Source organism: Harpia harpyja, chromosome 13, assembly GCF_026419915.1.
Source record: "Harpia harpyja isolate bHarHar1 chromosome 13, bHarHar1 primary haplotype, whole genome shotgun sequence".
NCBI lineage: Eukaryota > Metazoa > Chordata > Aves > Accipitriformes > Accipitridae > Harpia > Harpia harpyja.
Genome location: NC_068952.1, coordinates 32713029 through 32734102, shown reverse-complemented (window position 1 = coordinate 32734102; position 21074 = coordinate 32713029). Strand labels below are relative to the sequence as shown.

Here is a 21074-nt window from a genome sequence, read left to right as displayed (position 1 = left end):
TTAAGCATATTCCAGATTCAACATTTGAAATATATTTACAGTGCAATGAAGAGAGGTGGGAAAAGCACTGGAATTGAACCCTTACTGCACCACTTTGGGGCAAAAAACCCAGGAGAATGCTATGATCCCAGCTCTAGTGCCTCTGCTTCTGCATGTGCCAGCAGGAGATGGCCCAGCCTGAGGCCAGGCCCCATGCCTATGTATCTCTCAACACAGAAGGGAAATGCAGCATGTAGCATTTCCATTCCCAATACAAATGAGCCAGGTTTTTCTTCCGTCTCCTTGACCCCTAGCTCTTACTGTTTCTTCCCCTTTCCTGTTGGCAAATAATATCGGATTCCCTTCCATCTGTCTTTCTGCAAGGGACTCAGAGCACTCTACTTGCAAGTGACCATGCTCCTTCAGAAGCTCCTGCCCATCCCGCTGATACACTGCATAAAAAATGGATGCAGTCTTGAGTATTTTTTTAAGTATATATATTTAAATTTATAAATACGTATTTAATTATTTAAATACATTGCAGTATTGTTTAAATGTAACTAGCTAAGGCAGATGATGCAGTTGGAGCTTTACTGTAGATTAGACAGTAGAGACAGTTAAAATTTGCACACTGGGATTGAGACAGTGCACTGTTTTCCCATTGAACAAGTTTCCCTTCTGGGGTGGATGGTGTTAAACTAGCTGCAGCATGGATGAAGTATATTTGAGAGAATAATATGAAAGACACAAAGATGAAATTTATTTATCAGAGGCATCACAGTGAGGATTACCTCTCAGTCCTGTTACCTTCCTAACTGTTGTTAGTTCTGGGGTCATTAGTTTAGTCAGAGTCAACAGAAGGGGCAGCTGAGGCTCAAGCATCTGCAGCAATCAGTGACATAAGGCTAATTTGGGGGAAAATAAGCAGGGCATCTGTTGAATGCTCATGTGGAAGAAGAATTCTTCCCCTTTCAAGAAGAGAAAAATGTAAATAATTTTCTCCTGGAAGATGTGAGGTTTCCATAGTTTGATGAGAAGATAAACCATGTCATAAATGTGAAGTGTACAAAAAATGAGTGCAGCTGGCCTCAGAATGTGAAAGAGGTTAAAAGGTCTTATTCTTCCTTGTCACGATAAACAATAACCTAGGTTTTCAAAGGATTCTGGAGCAGGTAAGCCCCTTGGTAGTAATGTAGTATCTTGGAGTACAGTATTGTCTCTGATAAACTAGTAGACTTTTCCCTCAGGTGACAGCCTGCCTTTTGCCCATAATGGCTGGTGAAAAAGTAAGGGATTTTGTCTAAGGTAGTTTCTACACCTGAAGTCCCAAGATTTATACCTGATACGATGTCACCACAGGTTTTACAAACCTGTGGATGTGCCTATTTGGCCAAATAGAAGTGTATATCTGCAAGTGGGTAGTGGCTTCAGCCTTCGTGGTTGAGGCAGGCATAGTTACCATTAACGTACAATGTCCAAATTCCCAGCCTGTTCCATTGAGAGGAATGATGGATATGTGGGAAACTCAACTTCAAGCCTTTCCACTTACAGATGCTAATGTAAGATACCTCGTCCTTTGATTATTTACTTGAGAATCTTAAGCCTAGTGTATCCTTCCAGAGGCTTTGTGTAGGATACCTTAAAGTAATAATCTATTCTATGCGCTGTATCTCCATGGCAGACAGATAACTTAAAGACACCGAGTAACTCATTGTTTTGCTTTGTTTTGTTTTGTTTCAGTTCAATGCTTTCTTTTTGTAGTGGTCAGCTAGCACCATTCTCTATAACATATCACCTGCTGATGTTGTTCCATGCCCAGCACAAAATGAGCACTATTTCACACAGTGCAATAGAAAAGATAATATTTCCTACCCAGTTGACCAATTAATAAATAATGAATGTTTCTAATCTGATAGAATGCTTTCTATTGTACAAATTGTAACATTAACAGAAGATCTTCCTAAACACGTACATTGAAACTCATTAATTGATAAGAATGATCATATTTTCATTAATGATTTTTCTTATACCTTCAGAAAAATGGGTCGTATTTCTGAACTGTTTTCTCTGTTAGATTAGCCTCCTGAAACAACCTGAAAGAACCTTTAACAGAAAATTTCAGTGTCTGCTAAGAAAGTTAATGTGAAGAGCTAACTAATTAAAACTGACTCTTCCCAGTTTTAGTTTGTTTGTCGTTTTGGAAAAAGGTTAAATGCTGCTGCAAGGCTATTTTTCAGTCTGAGCTTAGAGTAATGATAGTTGTTCCTCAGCTGGCAATGCCCTGTAGCTGCTCTGAACTGCTCTGATGTACAAACATTAAAATGATTGAGGCTGAAAAGTTCAGAATTTTCTGATTCCAGTTAACATTAGTATCATTTGATTGCCTGAGGATTTTTTTTTTTAAAGGGAAGAATAACTTTTGAAAACCTACTATGTTACACTTGAAACAGCTGAATGCAGTAGGCCTTTAGAAAGAAGCTGTAAAAATTCTGGCTGTTGTTGAAGGTGATGAAATACTAGTGCAGGTTGCAACCAAATGTAATACAGGCAATTTCTTAGCATTTTCCTATCATTTATTCACATTGTGCATTCTCACACTGTGCCATCGTTCACTGTCACTAAACTTGGCTACTATAACTACAGTACTACAGTGCATGACAACCTGTTCAATGGTGCAGAAAGAAGTCAAATAAAAATTCATTCAGACCAAGAAATCCATCCAATATAATACTAACTGATGATATTCCAAGGGAAACTTGAAACCATACTGTCACTTTTTGATTCACAGCTGTAGAGCTTTATTTTTATATGACCTCATATTCTTTTAAGTCTTTGAGCTACTTGATCAAGGTAGTGAGCAGAAATAAACAGGAGAATGCAGTATTATGCGTGTTATTGCGTTGCTATCCATATCAGACTTACTTTAAAAAATGAAGATACAGAAAAATGAACTGTTACTTTTTCCATATAGGTCAATATTCACTTTATTTTTAGGATCTCTACAGCTATTGCTGTTTGTAAAATATAAAATCATCACATTAAATCGACTAGAGATGAGTTCCCCTAGTGCTGGGGTTTTTTGCCATTTCATGAGAGAGTATCCTGCCTGTCCATAAGCAGTCCTGTCCATGGTGTTTCATATGCAAGACAAATATAGTTATGGATAGGTGGAATGTAGTCACAAGAATATGTCTGACACTGAGTGGTATTGGGTCAGAATAAAGTAAGGAATTAACTTGCTACAATAATATTTTCAGAAATAAATTTCAAGAGGTTCATTTTACCACCTGAATATGTTATTGAACAATATTTCAGTGAGAAACTGTTCTTAACATTTTTGATCCTTTTTTTCCCCCTTTTCCCTCTAGGACAGGGTTTTCTATAAATTTTGATTTCTTTAACAACTCAAATTTGGGGCTAGAAAATTTTCTTATAACTTGGAGTTGATGAAAATGGTATCAGCAGCTCTTAGCTGTGCTAGACTGTTGTTGGAGAAGCCATTTGATTGTTCAAGAAGCACTCCTAGCTTTGGTGAAAGGGCAGCATGCTAGGTTTATCTTTGAGTACTCTATGGTATCTGGACCATAGTGCAGTGTAGGGACCTTTGAGACTAGTATGATTCTGATGATTTCAAGATATGAATGCGGATTTTGTTACGGATGCATCTTTCCATCCTTGTAAACTTGAAAGCCTGTTAGAAAAAAACTTGCAGCTTTTATTTCTCTAGAGTATGTAGTTTGTTATACAAATATCATCCCTGCAATCCTAATCAGACAGTAAATGTCAGCCAGTCACTATGGCCTGAGTCACCATGGAAGAAACTTGGGTGAAACCTTAGGCTGTAGTTTCTACAGAGTTGCTGTCTGCCATGAAGGGAATAATGAAGCAAAACGAGTTGCTGACCACGTCATCAATATGCCTAGTAAACTGTGATCAACTCTCATTCTTTAAAAGAGTTTTGTGCCACTGTATGAGGAGTTTTAGTTTTGTTAACCTAGAAATTTGTTGCCTTTGCATAGGTTAAAAAAAACCCCAAACCACAAGTAAAATGGTAAGAAAGAAAATTATAGTCTGTTGAATCTTGTCTAACTAGATAATAGGCTCTAGAGTTCACCATTAGTCTCTGTGCTTATGTTATTTTTGTCTTTACAGAGCATTAATAATATAACTGTGCTCTTTTAACTGCTCTGAGCTAAATGTGTAGTCCTATGGAAATTCAATAAAGGCAGAAAAGTATAATTCACTGTGAGTAAAGGGTAAAAAAATTGACCCTAAATGAGTTACTGTATCATCTAAATGTTTTCTGCATGGAAATAAAATGTATGTATGAAAGATCTGACATATGTAAATTTGAGAGCAAGGGTCAAATCTTTCATAAATCAGAGAACTTCTACTACATTTCTTCTGCTTTTCCCTTTTTGTTCAAGTAGACTAATACACTTCAGAAGGACAAATGAATTCTTAATTAAAATAGGCTGTAGACTATTTGCAGTAGATGTCTGGATCTAAGTCTGATTTAATGCTGTTTTTCAATTATAGTAGCTCCACTTATATCTACGTAGTGTTTATACTGTTATACAGAACGTTCAACTTGAGTCTTTTGCCTTTTAGTTTTATGTGTAAAAATAGCGTTAATTTTTGGTTGTATTAAAGAATAAATACTGTTGCATACAGGTAGGAGTTAGGTATTTTGATGGCAAAGTATTCCTTGGGAGTGTAATCAAATAAAACGATTACTTTTACGTGGTTAGTGGCTCTGGTTATAAAAGTATGACTTTTGGAAATCAGACCTCGATAGACCAGGTTTTAAGTCTTGGTATTCCATCTTAGGGCTCAGACAATTCCATATAAACATTTGGCACAGAAGTACTATGTGCTTTTGTATGTGGCAGGTGTATGACATCTGCCAGCATTATTTCAACTTGTTTAGTCCTTGTCAGCAGCTCATTCAGGAATTCACTGACATTTTAAGGGTAAAAGCAGGACAGATGACATTTTTCATGCTGCTATTTATATCTGTTCCTGAGTTGTGATCCAGGCTTAGAATTTTTTTGTGTCAATATAATACGATGATCCAAACCTTTCCAAAAAGAAAAAGTCGAAAACTAGAGAGGACAAGATACAGTTACAAACAAAAATGGTAAACATCTTGTTTGGTAACTTAGTTGTATCAATTCTCTATAGAGGAAAAAAAAATGCTTCAAGCAAATTAATGGGTTTAATTCTGGGTCAAAAAATGTAGCCTAAAGTTGAGACATTTATTTGTGTTGATAGAGTAAGAGGAGAATTAATACCTAGAAGTATTAATTAAAGAAATACAAGGGAAAAATTTGGAGAGAATAGTTTACAATATCAGTCTGTACAACATAAAAGTTTGTTGGAGAGAGGAGAATAGAAGAGGCTAACTGGCTAATATAATAAAGCAACAAAAACTGTGGAAGAAACTGGGATCCCAGAGCTGGACCCAGCACCCCAGGGGTGGCCTTACCAGTGCTGAGTTCGAGGGGAAGGATCACCTCCCTCGACCTCCTGGCAACGCTCCTCCTCGTGGAGCACGGGGTACTGTTTGCCTGCTTTGCAGTGAGGGTGCGCTGCTGGCTTATGCTCAACTTGCAGCCCACCAAGAACCCCAGGTCCTTTTCTGCAAAAGCTTTTAATACACATTTCTCTTTCATTCCCATTTATTCCTGATATCAGTGGAAAAACAAAGCACACGAGCGCTGAGATTCATTTCACCTTGCTTTGTCTTTAATTTCATCTAATTGTATCACCCAAGGTATGCTATCGTAACTAGTGGTAAATAATTGGCATTTTGGGGTGCAAATTGTCTGACCTTTTTTGACAGCTACTTCAGGCTTAGATGGGTTGCATTTAAAAAAAAAAAAAATCTATTTTTTTCCATGCATTATAAAGACAGTTGATTTCATTTATATGTCTGTGATAACATTGTAGACATCGATCAGCATTAGGTCTGATGAATCCAAACCACTATTTATTAATTTGTTTTTCTGCTTTTTTTTTTTTTTTTTTGGACAGGTCCATTCCAGAGTTAAAGTGTGAATTAGAACAAGGTTCTGATGTATTTCAGCTTTTGGAGAAATAGATCAGCTGTTGTCTCCTGTGTTTATGTGGCGATACACTTCCTACAGATTGTGTTGCATATTTTCCTATTGTGTTTTGATATAAAATGCAATTGATTTTTTTATTTTTACAGGCTAAATTCCATTGATGTTAAGTATCAGATGTGGAAATTAGGAGTTGTTTTCACTGATAATGTAAGTTTATCAGTATATATATATATACACACACAAATATATGTATATATTCACCTGCTAAAAAGCAATATACACTTGTTAACCAGAAGTGCTTCAAAGGGAGGTGTGAAATACTCTGGATTATAATTTATTTACTACATAGATGAAGAAAATCTTGGAAACTTAAAAAGGCATTGCCGACATCTTTTCCCAGTTACATAGGTATTAGTCTATAGAACCTCAGTCAGTTCCCGCCCCCTTTCTGATATGCTTTAATGAGGAGCAGTAAGCAAGCACTGCACCATAGAATTAGAAAACTGACTATATAAATTCTAATTGCCATTTTTCATATTGTTCATAAACTTCATGAACACTTGAATATTCCTGGAGCACAGTCAGATCGGTATAGTTAATGTATGTGGAATTGCTAAAATTTGTATCACTGAAACTGGTAGTAGGATGTGATACAGAATGAGGCTGATGATTTTAATAATTTGAAAAAATGAGTTTTTAAAAACCAGAAAAAAACGATTGATAAAGAAGCCTGACTGTTAAAATACTTTGCAGTTTAGGAAGTCACTCATCAAATGATTATTAAGAGTCTTACAATTATCACTTGCCTAACTCAGTTTATTTTACTGGTGGAAAAAATGGTGGGGGAACAAATGATTTTGGGACTAGGACTGCCAGAGAAATAAGGTGTAAACTGACTTTAGTCAGGAAGAGTGGAATGATAAGTCTCCAGGTCTCCAGACAGCATCATCTGTAAAGACTTAGAGTTTGTTCAGGATTAGGTTTTTTCTAAGGGAGGGACTGTAACTTCTCTTACAAATATGTACTTGTCTTTAAGTCCAATAAAAATTAAATGATAGAGGGAAAGATGAAATTAACATTTGTAGTAATAGCTAATAGACTACTTAAATAACACTTACATGTTTAAGTAGTAGTTTTAGTAGTTTGAATTAATTATACAATTCCTTTTGTTGCTTGCAGAGTCCTTTCATTTGTCACTTACCACATTCGGGCTTTAATATTTTAATGTAATGATTTAGAAATTCATAAACAAAAGTTCATTTAAATCAGAAAAACTTTTTACATTAGAAACATTAACAGATAAGGGTTTAGCAATTTCAAAATTAGTTTTTACAAATTCAGATTTAGAATATGTCAATTTTTACCATGTCTTGCGAACTCTGTATTTGCTGATTTAATATTTTTGCACAAAGAGAAAATTCTCAAAGATGTCTAGCAAATTCTATGTAAAAAAAAAAAAAATTGTTTTCTATTTAAAGAAAAGCACATTCAAGCAATTTCTATCATTCCTCAGTGTTTTGAATTAAGTTAAAGATAATAGCCACGAGTTTTATTTTGTGATGAACTTTTTTCTGTTAGTCTTTCCTTTACCTAGCGTGGTACATGACCATGTCAGTCCTTGGCCATTACAACAATTTTTTCTTTGCTGCTCATCTCCTTGACATTGCAATGGGATTCAAGACTTTACGAACTATCCTGTCATCAGTGACTCACAATGGCAAACAGGTATCAACTGTCATCTCTCTTCAGCTTTTTTACTTAAGGAGTACACAAGAAAGATCACTTCATGACTTGTCAATCCGCAGAGCAGCTGAATTAACAGATTTGTTCTTTCATCATGAAGTTTAGAACTTTGGTCAGTGGGGAAACTAGCCAATGAGATTTATAAGTGTAAGAAAATGGGACTAGGATGTATGACAGTCTCTAGCTGTTGTGAGCAACTGTGTCACAAAGTTGCTGTTTGAAATGTTTTCAAGATACATCTACAGAAAGGTCCAGTTGAGGCCCGGTTACTCTTTCTGTTAGTTTGAGAAATTCAGCTCTTTGATGATAAGTAATCTTTTCTTAAAGAAGCTATACAATCTGAAAATCAAAATGGCTAGTGAAGCACATGACACATAAAAGACTCTTACATATGAACTCACCTTGACAAACTGTTATTTGTTTTAAATTGTGGCAAACTTAAGTTTCATTTGTGGAACAAAAAATGTGTCTTGAAAAGTTACAGAAATCAACATACTGCATTCTTTCCCCTTTAAAGAACAGAATTTCTTACATTCTTAATTCTGATTTCTTAAAGGAATAAAAAAGCAAAAAAATCAGTCTGCACGTGAAAAAAAGTGAAGTATTCTACCTTTTAAAAATAGTCCTGAAGTTTTAGCAAATTATCTGTGAAGTAAGGGGGCATAATTTACGATAAGGAACTTTTTAAGTCTGGCAGCTAAGTGAAATATCAATTTGCAGGATACTGCAGTTCACTTCCAGCTGCTTTCCATAAAGCTCAAGGCAAAATTTTAATGGTGCTGCAGTTGAGCAGTGGGTGTTTGTTGCTGCTTCTCTGAGGTAGATGTTAAAACATTAGGAACAGTTTGTTTTATATGTGATTTTATAGATGTAAACAAAATTGTTTCGACATTAAATTAGTAGAAATACTATATTGCAATTATATAATGGGTGGTATTAAATAGTAGTACTATTTCTATGAAGTAGTAAACTTTCAGATATTTTTGTCTGATTGTGTGGGTTTTATATGATTCTAATGGATTGTTTGATTGTGTATGTATCCACTAGATTTTGCAAGATTTGTCTGTGTCATTGTGTTTCTGAAGCATATTCAAAATAAAACAGGTGAAATGCACAATCTTTGCATGAAAATATGCAGATATATTACCAAATATTACAAAGATATGCAAAGAGACAGAGAAAAAGTAAAGATAGTTGTCCTTCTGCTAGTACATATAGGTTATTGTTACTTTCCTTCTCTTTTTGCAAAGAAAATTGTATAGCATAATTTCATGTTGCTGTTATATCCACTCCATAATTTTGTCTTCCAGCTTGTCCTAACAGTGGGATTACTGGCAGTAGTAGTATACTTGTATACAGTAGTGGCATTCAATTTTTTCCGCAAGTTCTACAACAAGAGTGAAGATGGTGATATGCCAGACATGAAATGTGATGATATGCTAACAGTAAGTCTTATTTTGCTTTCTGGATTTTTTCTTAAACTGTTATGTTTTTGTCCTGACCTTCTTGTAATTCCTATTCATACAGTCATATTGTTAGCCAGCAACAGGAAAGACTATAATTGAAGGCAAAGGAACAAATATAATGAACACCCCTAACAACTAGATATAACCTGTGTATGTTAAACAAATACACCTATAAACGAATAGAAGAAATGTGATGGTATTCTTTGCTATAGTTTCTCAAAAAATGAAGAACTACAAGCTGTGAAGCTGAGCCAAGTCAGTTAAAGGGCAGTACTTCTGAATCCTGAGGTTCTACAGGCCATTCAGGAGGAGGGTCAGTTATAGGCAAGGACTTTCATAAGTAATTTAGGTACTGAAATGCTTCTTCAAACTTGGAAATCCATCAGTTTCCCTTAGCATGAATTGCCATGATTATCTTCAATTGGCAATTCTATTACTGAAATTTCCTGTGCTCAGAACAACTGAAAATTATTTTGTGCTTACTGAGGCAGTGCCAGGCTTTGCAGTTGTGGATGGTAGGTAGAGCTTAGATCACGAAGAATTTCTTAAGATACGTTGCTGTTAATATCCTTTTAAAAGCAGTCATGTACAACAAAGTTAAGTATATTTCAGTATGTTATGCAATATGAATCACTTCCATGGAATTGACACCATTTAAAAGCCCAATAATTAGATAAACTGTGGAAGCAGACTAATGTGTCTATACTTTTGTCCAGTTTGGGATGTTCAGTACAAGAAAGACATAGATAAACTGGAGCATAAACCAGTGGAGGGCCGCTAAATTGTCTGGTGCTGGAGTACTTGCCCTGGGTGGAGAGGCTGAGGGAATTGGGCTTGTTTGGCCTGGAGAAGAGAGAGCTTGGGAGTGGGAGGGGAGTGTAAAAGCAGCTCCCCAGTGCCTCCCAGGTTATTGGGAAGACAAATCAAGGCTCTTTACAGCAGTGCCTGGCAGGAGACCATGGACATAAAGTGGAAAAAGGTGTTCTGACCGAGGAGAGCCAAGCAGTGGATCAGGTTGCTCAGAGAGGTTGTGCAGTCTCCATCCTTAGGAGGTTGTAACGACCTGGCTGGATAAACCCAGAGCAACCTTGTCTGACCTTATAGTGGACCCTGCTTGGAGCAGGATTTGGACCAGAGACCTCCCAAAGTCCCTTCTGACCTGACCTGCTCAGTAATTCTCTGAAAATACACTTACAAAAAGGCTATAATATTGTACAGGAATGAGTTAGAATAACGTGCTATAAAATCAGGGTTGTCTTTTGTAAAAGCAGTAAGACTTGCAATGTGATGTTAAAAAAAGAAAAAGTACAGAGAATATATTTTTATTTTTAGAAAGAGAAAAATAATATTTTTAAAATAACTAACACCACATTCACTCATTAAGGTAATGATTGACTTTCAATGGTAAAATAAAAACTGTTTCTAAAAACTGTTACATTTTTCAGCCATTGCTTACTAAGCATTGTATGTTACTATATCAATTTCTTACATAAGGGATTTTAGGGGTAAGTGTGGCATAGAAATAAAAGAATGGATTTTTTTGTATGGTTAGGTTTTAGGAGTTAGTTATTGTTATTGTCATCACTACTTTTTGATAGAGAGTGAGAACCCTGGACCTGTAGTTTGCAAAGCTACTTAACAAAAAAGACCCAATCCCCTGCTCCAGTCCTCTGAGAGTGATATCATAATTTTCTATTAAATTATAGCATGCTAAACTAGGAATTTTGCATTGTCAGCATCTCACATAACTATAATGAGAGACCTATTATACCACTTTTCAGATCACAGTTTCACAATATAGGTCTCAGACTTCTTCCATCATTAGCCTGTCCTATGCATAAACATTCTCAAAGGTTTTTTGTTTGTCTTGTTTTGTTTTTTTTTAATTTTTATTTGAAACACCAAAAATAGGGAAAGTCATTCACTTTTGAGCTAGGAAAATGGAAAAGGACATGGCTGTGGTGGTAATGGTATTTCCTATTTGCACATTACTTAAACGATCGTACGTGAATCATGATGTGCTGCTGGGCTTAAGGTAGTTGAACCTTTGATCTTTTTGAACTCTACATAATGACAGAACATGAAATACTGCAGCTTCAGCTGCACAGCAGTATTTCAGCTCCCTCAGAAATGTACGTAACTTCAAAGGGGAGAAGATGACTTGACATAGTATAGTTGCTAGACGATAGACCAGTTCTGCCAATTACTGAATTTCCAACAATGGGTGTTTTTACTTTAGCTGCAGACAAACTTTGTATCCCTTTGTTTTGTGTTTTCTAGTGCTACATGTTTCACATGTACGTTGGAGTACGTGCAGGTGGAGGCATTGGTGATGAGATCGAGGATCCAGCAGGAGATGAATATGAAATCTATCGGATTATCTTTGACATCACTTTCTTCTTCTTTGTGATTGTCATCCTGCTTGCAATTATTCAAGGTATATGTTTGTAACCCATGGTGAGACTGAAAGCGTTATGTAGCAGTACAAAGATCTTAGTGCTACAGTAATCGCACACTGAAGATTCAACCAGGACACCAGGGCAGATCACGAAGCACAGATTTGTATCGTATATCACATCCAGCTGGCTTTTATCTGTATGCTATTCTTCCTAGTCTCTGTGAAATCAACAGGCTCTGACTGGATCGGTGAAAACAAAAAAAATCTCTGCTATGAGAATACTGGTATCACTACAGTTTCTATCTTCTCGTTGCACTTTCTAAAAGCCTCCTGTAAATGATCAGCAAGAGAAGTGATTAGAAAGTGATCAGAAATCTTGTGGCATACCTTAAAATTGTCTTTCAGCATAACCTGCCCTTTGTGAACTTATGTGGACAAAATCAGTAGCGGGTGCTGTCAGTATTCCCCCTGCCAGCATCTAATGTTCTTGACTGTCTGGCAAATCTTCAGATTGGTGGTAGTGGTATGAAAATTGGAACATAGCTTTAAGAGGTTTAATCTTTTCTTACATAAAACCCTCTCTTTGGTGTGATGCCTGCTCACATGAACAATGTCAAAGAGTAAAGAAAGGAGCTTGATATGAAACAGATTTAGTATATCCTGGTTAATGACAATGGAAAGTCAGCTGCCATTAGGTTAGCTTCTGAATTTGAGTGAAATTATTTAACTGATAGTGTGGCTTGCTGTTGTAATCTGGATAGCGGATACTGAATTTTGGGAAGTCAGGGTTTTTTTCTATTATGTGTGTATTAACAATGTTTAATATTATTACACAGAGTACTTAAAAGCCCCATCTGTTTACATATTAAACCTTCAAAAGATTGTCAAGAATACCCAGAAGATCATCTTTTATTAAAGTTTGCACAAATTAACAGAAGTATATTCTTGATTTTGGAAAAACATGTAATGACTTTTGTTAGGTCCTGTTGTTGTTATAAATGGTAATACCTTATTGCTTTCTGTCAGCTAACAGTTAGCTAACTTAAGATGATTTTGAAAGCAGTAAGGATGCTTTCTCACTTCCTGCAAAGAAGTTTAGAAGGTGACTCTGAGCTTGTGGTAAATTGTTTATAACTCCTACTCAAGCAGCAAGATTTTTAAAGGGCTTGGGGAGGGTGCAGAATTTTTTATAGCCTGAAGTGACATATCTCATACTGTTTGGTTCTTCATTTTGTGAGTGGCTGAAAAGTGGAGGCCTTAGCTGTCAAGCTTTGAGTATAATTCTCATCTGGTATTCATCAGTTTTACAGCACAGTAGTGTTGACAATGATTGTGGTTAGTCCTTATTTGTATTGGTGTAAGTGAAGGGAGAATCATAAAGAATTTATATAGAGCCTGTGGAGGTTTTTCTTCTTCTTTCTGTATCTCCCTAAAATGACCCCTTACTTCTGTAGAGCTCTGACAGTGGAACCTCATACTACGTGACAACTATAATGAGAGAGGATGCACAGAGCTCTGAGCCTCTCTGCATCTGCCATGTAATAAATCCCTGAACTCTGTTAAAAGTATAGTAGTAGTCTTTCTATAGTAAAGCCTCCATCACTGTAAAAACCACGTACATCTTTAGGTACTGAGTCAAGATTAGAGCACTGTCAATAAAACAGAAGTCTGCTTGTCCCATTTTATAATTCCAAATGGTACTGCCAACCATGTTACTGGTAGCCATTTTCTTTGACTTGCTCATTTTTCTTCATGTATTGAGTTGTTTTTGTGGTCTTTGGAATGTATATTGGCTTCTATTATTTCTCCACAAGATTCTCGTTTAATATTCTTTGTCAGAGTTATCCCTGGATTTCCAAATATTCTTTGTCACAGTTCTGTTCTTGAACATTAACTGTCATTTTAACTTAAACCCTAGGTTTAATTATTGATGCTTTTGGTGAGTTAAGAGATCAGCAAGAGCAAGTTAAGGAAGACATGGAGGTAAGAATATCCAGTTGGTGAACCATACCCTATTTTCAGGTTTCATGAACATCTGTTTTCAATCCAAATGTGATCTACCTAGTGGATAGTTTCTTAAACTAAGAGGAAAATACAGTTCTGTACATGGTCCAATATCATACAACGTCCTGGATGAGATTCTACTCTCACATTAGATGGAAATAACAACTGACTTTTTTTTTTAATTGACTTCTTTGTATCTATTAAAATATACGAACTTAAGTAGTTCTGTTAGTACCCAATAAAATTCTTCTCAGACAATTTTATGAAGAGAAAACTCTGCTAGCATCCAGGTTCTGAATAGCATTTACCACTCTTCGCTGCCTCCTGTGAAAGAGGTATGCTATGCTTTGACAGGTGCTAGCTGCTATGTTGCATAAGTCTTTGCGTGGGACACAAACCCAGGTTGTCTAAACTGATACTCTAAGCATATTTTGGATTTGTTTGCTAATTCCTAGTATGGATTTTTTTTAATACCTCCAGATCAAGTGTGGCCAGTTTTTTGCTGTCAGTGATAAGTTAACAAAAATTCAGATAAAAAGCCTAACAGCTTATTTTCTCATGACTTTTTAAAGTTTAGACCAATCCCTGTATCTTCTTTTCTGTAAACAAGAAAAATGTTTTTACGTTGCTGTATATTATAATGAATTACATATCTGTGGCTATTTAAGTCTTTTGGATCTTCAGACTAGAGGTTTCTAACACAGGGTGTTAACACTGTCATGTTACAGTTCATCTCAGATGTAATCTTCTTTGGTTAATCTATGTGTGAAAGTATCCTGTACTTGGTGGTTTTCTATTCTGTCATTTAAGTATGACTATAAGAACTCAGAAAAGTGTTGCAAACCTACTGTGTTTTGTAATCTAAACTTTGAGCATATTCAGTTTCAGCTGGACAAGCACAGCAGGCATTGAGGTACATGTTGCCATATGTTACAGTGAGTGCTACCTACAGTGTTAAAGGGAAAAAAAAAAAAGTCAACTTTGACCACTGTATGCCATTCTGTCTCCTGATACCCGTTCACTTACAGCTGGCAAAGATTTTTTTTTTTTTTTTTTTTTTTGTTTAAACAGTAAGAAGCTACTCTCATGGCAGTTAAACTTCTATTCAGGTGTTTTGACTGAGGTATCCAGTCCCAATCATTAAAAGAAAAGCCTTTTTGTTCAGCACATATTATACATGATGCATTGCCATTTTCAAGAAAATTGCTACATTTTTATTGGCCTTTTCTCAAAGGGGGGCAGGGTTTTATATAGTGTTGAAGTGCTCTGTGTTCTTTCTTTTAGACGAAGTGCTTTATCTGTGGAATAGGAAATGACTACTTTGATACAGTGCCCCATGGCTTTGAAACACACACACTACAGGAGCACAACTTGGCCAATTATTTGTGAGTACAGTAAAAATCAGCTTCTCACTAACTCATGACCCATGCACCCTTTGCAAGTACCTGATAGCTCTCTTGCATAAGTAAGAGTCAGTACTGTTTGGCTTTGATGTGCACTGTCTGAATATATAATTCTGTGACGATGGGAGCAAGGAATGAACAAACTTCATTATCTTGTTCCCAGCTTGGTTGTGACACACCAAGCTTGTGTGAGCTAGGAGATGGAAACTGGGAACTTAGTATGTGGCTGTGGAGGCGTTGTAAAATTGAATGTGTTGTGTAAGGTACAGAGGAACGGTATGACCCGGCCTGGAGACTGATGGAGAGAGTGCACAAGCAAAGGAGTAAGGCAAGAGAGGGAAAACTTATATTGGACAAAATATTTTGAGTGGAGTGCTGAGGCTGACCAAGAGAACCTGGGACAAAGGGTGGTAGGGGAACTGGAACAAGGAGCTAGGGAGGGGAGGGATCACACCAAGGGCATCAGGTCCACCTTTGGAAAATCCAAGCAGAGCAACAGTGACCACTAAACTCAGTCTTTTTAAATCTGGAAATAAAACCATTTATCAGGTCTACAATCACTGTATCATACTGTTCCTCTCCTGTCAAATACCTATGAAAATCCAGTGCCAAAGTGTATTTTATGCTAGTGCTGTCAGCATGAAGCAATGGGTGGATTGTGACTTCGTGTCTATAAACTAGCACTGTATGTGCACAAAATAATGAGACTGTAAAGTCAAACATCCCTATAAAGAAATTCCACCTGAAAAATAGGTTGTGCCAACAAAATACATTAAAAGCACCATCATGTGGGATTTTGTTCCTGCTTACAAAGTACTACACAAATAACACACGATAGCATACTTAAAGTCCATCATCCTAAGGAAATGTTTTTTGATATTTTTGTGCATGATCATGTTTTATATTTTTACATATGTTTGGAGAGAATGTTTATTATGAGCGAAATTTTGAAATCATCACCTAGTGTCTGTCAGATATCTCAAAACTCCAAGACTAATGTATTTTTAAAATTACAAGTTCTTTTCTGCTCATGTTGATCTTGAGTTACATACACTGGTAAAATATCCCCAACCTATAATTTCAATAAGAGAAATCTCTTAATTTCTTCAGCATTTCTTATTCATTGTGGGGAGAGGAAAAAAAGTTCCAACAACTGTCCTCTGTCTGTTTCCAAGTTGGTGTTCGTGGGCAAGAAAATGTCTGTTATAATTTTCAGATCAGAAAGCTTAGAAAATCTTCATTTATACAGAGTTGCTATTTACTGTGAATCAAACTGAATCTCTTGCATTTTAGCAAACTATTCATTGAACAAAGAGTCAACGTCAGCAGTGTCAGGAAAGTATATTTAATGTGCCTGGAGTATTATCATAAATAGAACTCTGGAACTTCTAAGTCCATGAACAGCATTACCACTGTACATACTGAAAAATATCCATCCCTCTGTGGCTTGCCTAATGTTTCCAAATACCGTATTCATAATAGCCGTTTCTTTGCTTGTAGGTTTTTTCTGATGTATCTTATTAACAAAGATGAAACAGAGCATACAGGACAGGTGGGTTAAACAACTCTATGAATGTCAACAGTTAGTAAATAAGACTGATTCTAAAATAAAATTCATTCAGGCTTGGCAAAACTAAGAGTATTCTAATGAATAGCTCCCTATATGGTATGTAATTTAATTCTCATTCTGCCAAACAATTCTTAGGACTTTGGTTGCTTAATGTTAAATTGAGCATCAATTCTGTGGTACTTTCTATTTCTATTTTGTTATCTGACCTGTTATTCTTAAATTGTTACTTCCACAAAATATAAATACAGACTATAAACAAAAAAAAAAAGAGAAACAGAACAGTTAAGCATCCTGTGAAAGCAGCACTCTTCATTTCTACCTGTTGATTCTTTTTTAATAGTCCTTGTCCTTTATTATTATCTATATATAATCTTCTTTGACTACATTCCTGGATAAATCCATATGAAAGAGCTTGTGCATATGTTTAAAATGAAACCTGTGAGAGAAATTTCCCTGGAGGTTTCTTCTTTGCTGCTGTTCTTTCAAACTTCTGGTGCTTCCTTCAACTTCCTTTAAGTATACTTAAAGTCAGCAAAAAAATGTATCAAATTTACAGACTACTTTTTTTTTTCTAGTGATAGTCTTGCAGCTGACTAAACAAGTGTTCCTGTGTTACAGATCAGAAAACAAAAACCTGAAGAGCATCATATACGTAGCCCTACAGATTTGGGTTAGAGGGATGATTTGCTATAAATCTATGTAGCTTACTCTTTCTGAACTCTGATGGATGTACTGGGCAATTATAATAATCTTTTTTGCATAAATCTCAACCTTGTCCGGTATCAGATTTTATGTATTTGCTTTGATATTTTTGAGCATCCATTTGTCATTTGAGTATTTCATGTTAAATGAGATCTTTTAAAAAGTCTTTTCTATTTGCTTTTTCTTTTTTCTTGGCATACAGTGTGTCCTACTATATTCACTGAAGCCAGATTTCTTCTAACTATTCAGTTTTGATACTGTTAGCTGATAATTTGAAAATTGAGAGTACTTCATACTACATAACTTCTAGGGACATGGTTTAGTGATGGACTTGGCAGTGTTAGGTTTACGGTTGGAGTCTATGATCTTAAAGGTCTTTTCCAACCTAAATGATTCTCTAACTTGTGTAACACATGTCCTTTCTACCATGGAATTTGTATAATAAAAAGCACATTTAAGTGGTGTGATTAAAATGGAAATAAACTGACATATCCTTTACTATTCTCCAGACTGTCTAGAGACAGAGCTTTACCTGAACAAATATCAGAAAGAAAAAAAAAAAAAAAAAAGACCACTTTTTCAGAAAATACTGCTTTTCTAAGAAATACCTTTAATGTGTTTTATGTTTTATGTATTTTGTGTAGGCATGTTTTTAAATGACAGATGCAGAAATTCAGTCAAATTTCTACGACAGAAAATATTCTGCTTACCCTGGTATTTGTCTCGCGACAGCTTTAATTGAGCTTTACAGTGCTACTGGATATGCAATAAGAACTAAACTACCTGGTCCTCTTCTGTGTGTTTCTCTAGTGCTTTTTGACTAGGTGACAAAAGTCTAAAACCTACTCTAAACATTAACGTGATTTTGTAGATTGATATAAAACAACCTGACATGACAGAATCAAAAAAGTGAAGCAGTATATAAATAAAAGAGAAAAAAAAATGGTTGGTGCTTTCTCATTGAATCAAGTTAAATTATTTAAACTGTGTTTCTTTCAGGAATCCTATGTATGGAAAATGTATCAAGAACGGTGCTGGGAGTTTTTCCCTGCTGGTGATTGCTTCCGAAAACAGTATGAAGACCAGCTCAACTAAGCAGAGATGAGGATTTCCAGACACAAATATGTCCATGTATTTCCCAAGTCTTTTGGGAATATCCAACAGATTTCTTAAATCCCCAAAGCTGTGTGCTTTTTGGAGCACCAAAGCTCTGTTTTTAATGACACAACTGCGCTTTTATTTTCTTGTGTATTTGCTTTGAGAACACTGGAGTAAAGAACAATGAAAAATAACAGCAACTCTGGAAAACAAACCAACCACTTGCACACACACAAAAGATACCCCTATACATAACATGCACACATAAGAAGAGACTTGAGACAGCTTATTTCTGAAACTGCCAGATGATGCCCTTGTCTATAAGATCACACATGGGGTGACATGGTAGCAACACTCATTCAATCTGTTTATTTCATCATCCTGGAAGGAACTATATATAGTTCGCAGAGCACTGTAAAAGATTGTTGTGGACACTAAGTTGTGGGGAAATAGTGCCTTACTATATGTGGGTTGAGCTATGCAGAAGACGAGTGCATGATGACATCTTTTTTTTTTTTCTTTGTCTTCCCTTTCTTCCAAGTTAATATTTATTTTGTGGTTTTGGTGGGTTTGCGAGGAAGGAATTTGGTTGTGCACATCTTTTTAATAAGACTGGAGTGTCTCAGGACAAGATTAGGTTGTTTTCATCAAGTTCATTTCACATTTACCTTCCTCTTTAGCTTTTGCTCTTATTTTGGTAATGCTCTGATACAACACTGCAACTTTATGAAATCTTTGTATGAAAACAAGACGACTGCAAAAAACACTTTAACAAGAAATGTTTCATTGCATGTTTATTATGCAAGTTTAAAACAATCAAAAAAACCAACCTTCAGAAGCAAGTTGATCAACATGAAAAAACATTCACAATAATTATATCCATAGTAATAAAGTGTTGTGGGCTTTATTGTACATCTGGAACAAGTGTCATCAGCCAACAATGTATATGTTATGAATTTAACAGTAGTTTTGGTTTCTTTTCTTTTCCTTTCTTTTATTTCTGCCACCTGTGATCGATAGTGGAGTTGAAGATTTTCTTGTTAAATTATTTTTTAAAAGCAAAGCTGAAGCAATATCCATTCAGGGACTCCATCAGTTGCATCATGAAACACCAATGATGTATACATCACTCCATTTTGAGTCCTTTTCAATTGTAATGCCAGTCTTTACAAATAAAAAGAGAGATTCAGAATGGAAACAAGCTGGTTTTGGTAGCATTTGAGGTCTTTGTTATGGAGTCTTTTTATTAATCCCTGAATTAATTACGCCCACTTCAAAACAGGATTAAGCTGCTGTTTTCTTAATGAAAGTTTTTGGGGTTGTTTTTGTTTTTTCTCCTGGATTTCTTGCTGTTCTGTTGCTCCACCTTATTTCTTTACAGGCCACAGTTTTGTCATAAAATAAATTGTCTATATCAGTATTCAGTTATAACTAAGAAAATTTATAACTAAAGAAATAATCCTCTAAAAATACTAATTCTGTGTTCTTAAAAGCCAGGCTTTCAGTTCAGCAGATTGTGAATAGTGCTGCTCTGAAATTGAGATTCTGATTAGGATTCTGGTAAAATTCTCTCAAATTCTACAATATTTGAGGCCAGAGGCTGGGCAGGCTGCTGATGGTGGGAGGGGCAGGTACAGCAGCTACAATTTGTATTCAGGTTTTAAGCCATGCCCACTTCATTTGGAATATTCATTCCAGCTTTGTTTCCTCCCTATTTGGCACAACTCCATAAAACACTTTTAATCAGCCTTTCTGGGATTTGCAGGGAAGATTTAGAAATAGGCGATTGCAATGTTGTTCCTTTTTGGGTGTACAACATGAGTATAGTCGTTATTTGACACACAGGCAGAAATATGTAGCTAATGATTCTGACTGATAGATACTTCAAGGTCCCCTTGTCTTGAAAACAAATTCAATTGGGCTTTGTAGGCAAGTACCAGAATAAGTGTGACATGTTTCTTTAACCTCAACTTCCATGTCACAAAGCTTCTGGGGCATCCTTGCTGTTGAATCCAGTATGCTGTTTAACAAATATATGTGAAGCCACACTTAAACACTAGAATCTTGCAGGATGAGATCTACTGATTATATGGTGATGCAAAAAAGTTTCTTTTTAAGTATGAGAACTCTTAATTTATTAAATTAATTTTAGCTTTCACAGAAGCAAATTCCTACAGCTAAGAACTGGTTCATGAGAGTTTGCAGGCTTGGTGTTCACTACTGAAAAAGGACGGGAACTGGCTTTGGCAAACCTTCAGAACTTGGTTCATGTTGTCCCCTCTGCAATGGCTGTAAACTTTCTGTGAGTTCCTGAAACTTGGCATTTCCTGTACGTTCAGTGCACAAAACTTGCCACTGAGAGCCTTTTTCTTAACACGTAACACATCTAATTCAAGAAAAGAAACTCACTTTGAAATTAAAAATAAGAGTACGTGTCATAGGAGACTGGTTTATTTTAAAAGTGTGCATTTCCTATGACTCACACTGTTTCTGACACTAATGTGTGCTTTTAACAGGATAATATTGTTCAGGCAGGCCACAGACTACATGATACAGACTGTGGTGTCCAAAGACAAAGTTGAATTGAATTCTTAGATTTTATTAAAAATTACTGAACTTACTGTGACAAATGCAACTTCTTTG

At 35.9% G+C, this 21074-nt stretch overlaps 1 protein-coding gene across 9 annotated transcripts in view; it reads left to right on the top strand.

Annotated features, from left to right (window-relative positions):
* RYR2 (ryanodine receptor 2) overlaps positions 1-19632 on the top strand; it is a 449694-nt gene extending 430062 nt beyond the window's left edge. For all 9 annotated transcript variants that reach the window (XM_052805738.1, XM_052805746.1, XM_052805744.1 and 6 more), the window contains 8 exons: positions 6194-6254; positions 7626-7772; positions 9101-9235; positions 11537-11693; positions 13573-13637; positions 14943-15043; positions 16562-16613; positions 18333-19632. In XM_052805738.1, the coding sequence (XP_052661698.1) occupies positions 6194-6254; positions 7626-7772; positions 9101-9235; positions 11537-11693; positions 13573-13637; positions 14943-15043; positions 16562-16613; positions 18333-18428 (814 nt within the window). In that variant the 3' untranslated portion in view covers positions 18429-19632. The remainder of the gene's footprint in view (positions 1-6193; positions 6255-7625; positions 7773-9100; positions 9236-11536; positions 11694-13572; positions 13638-14942; positions 15044-16561; positions 16614-18332) is intronic.
* The last annotated feature ends 1442 nt before the right edge of the window (positions 19633-21074 follow it).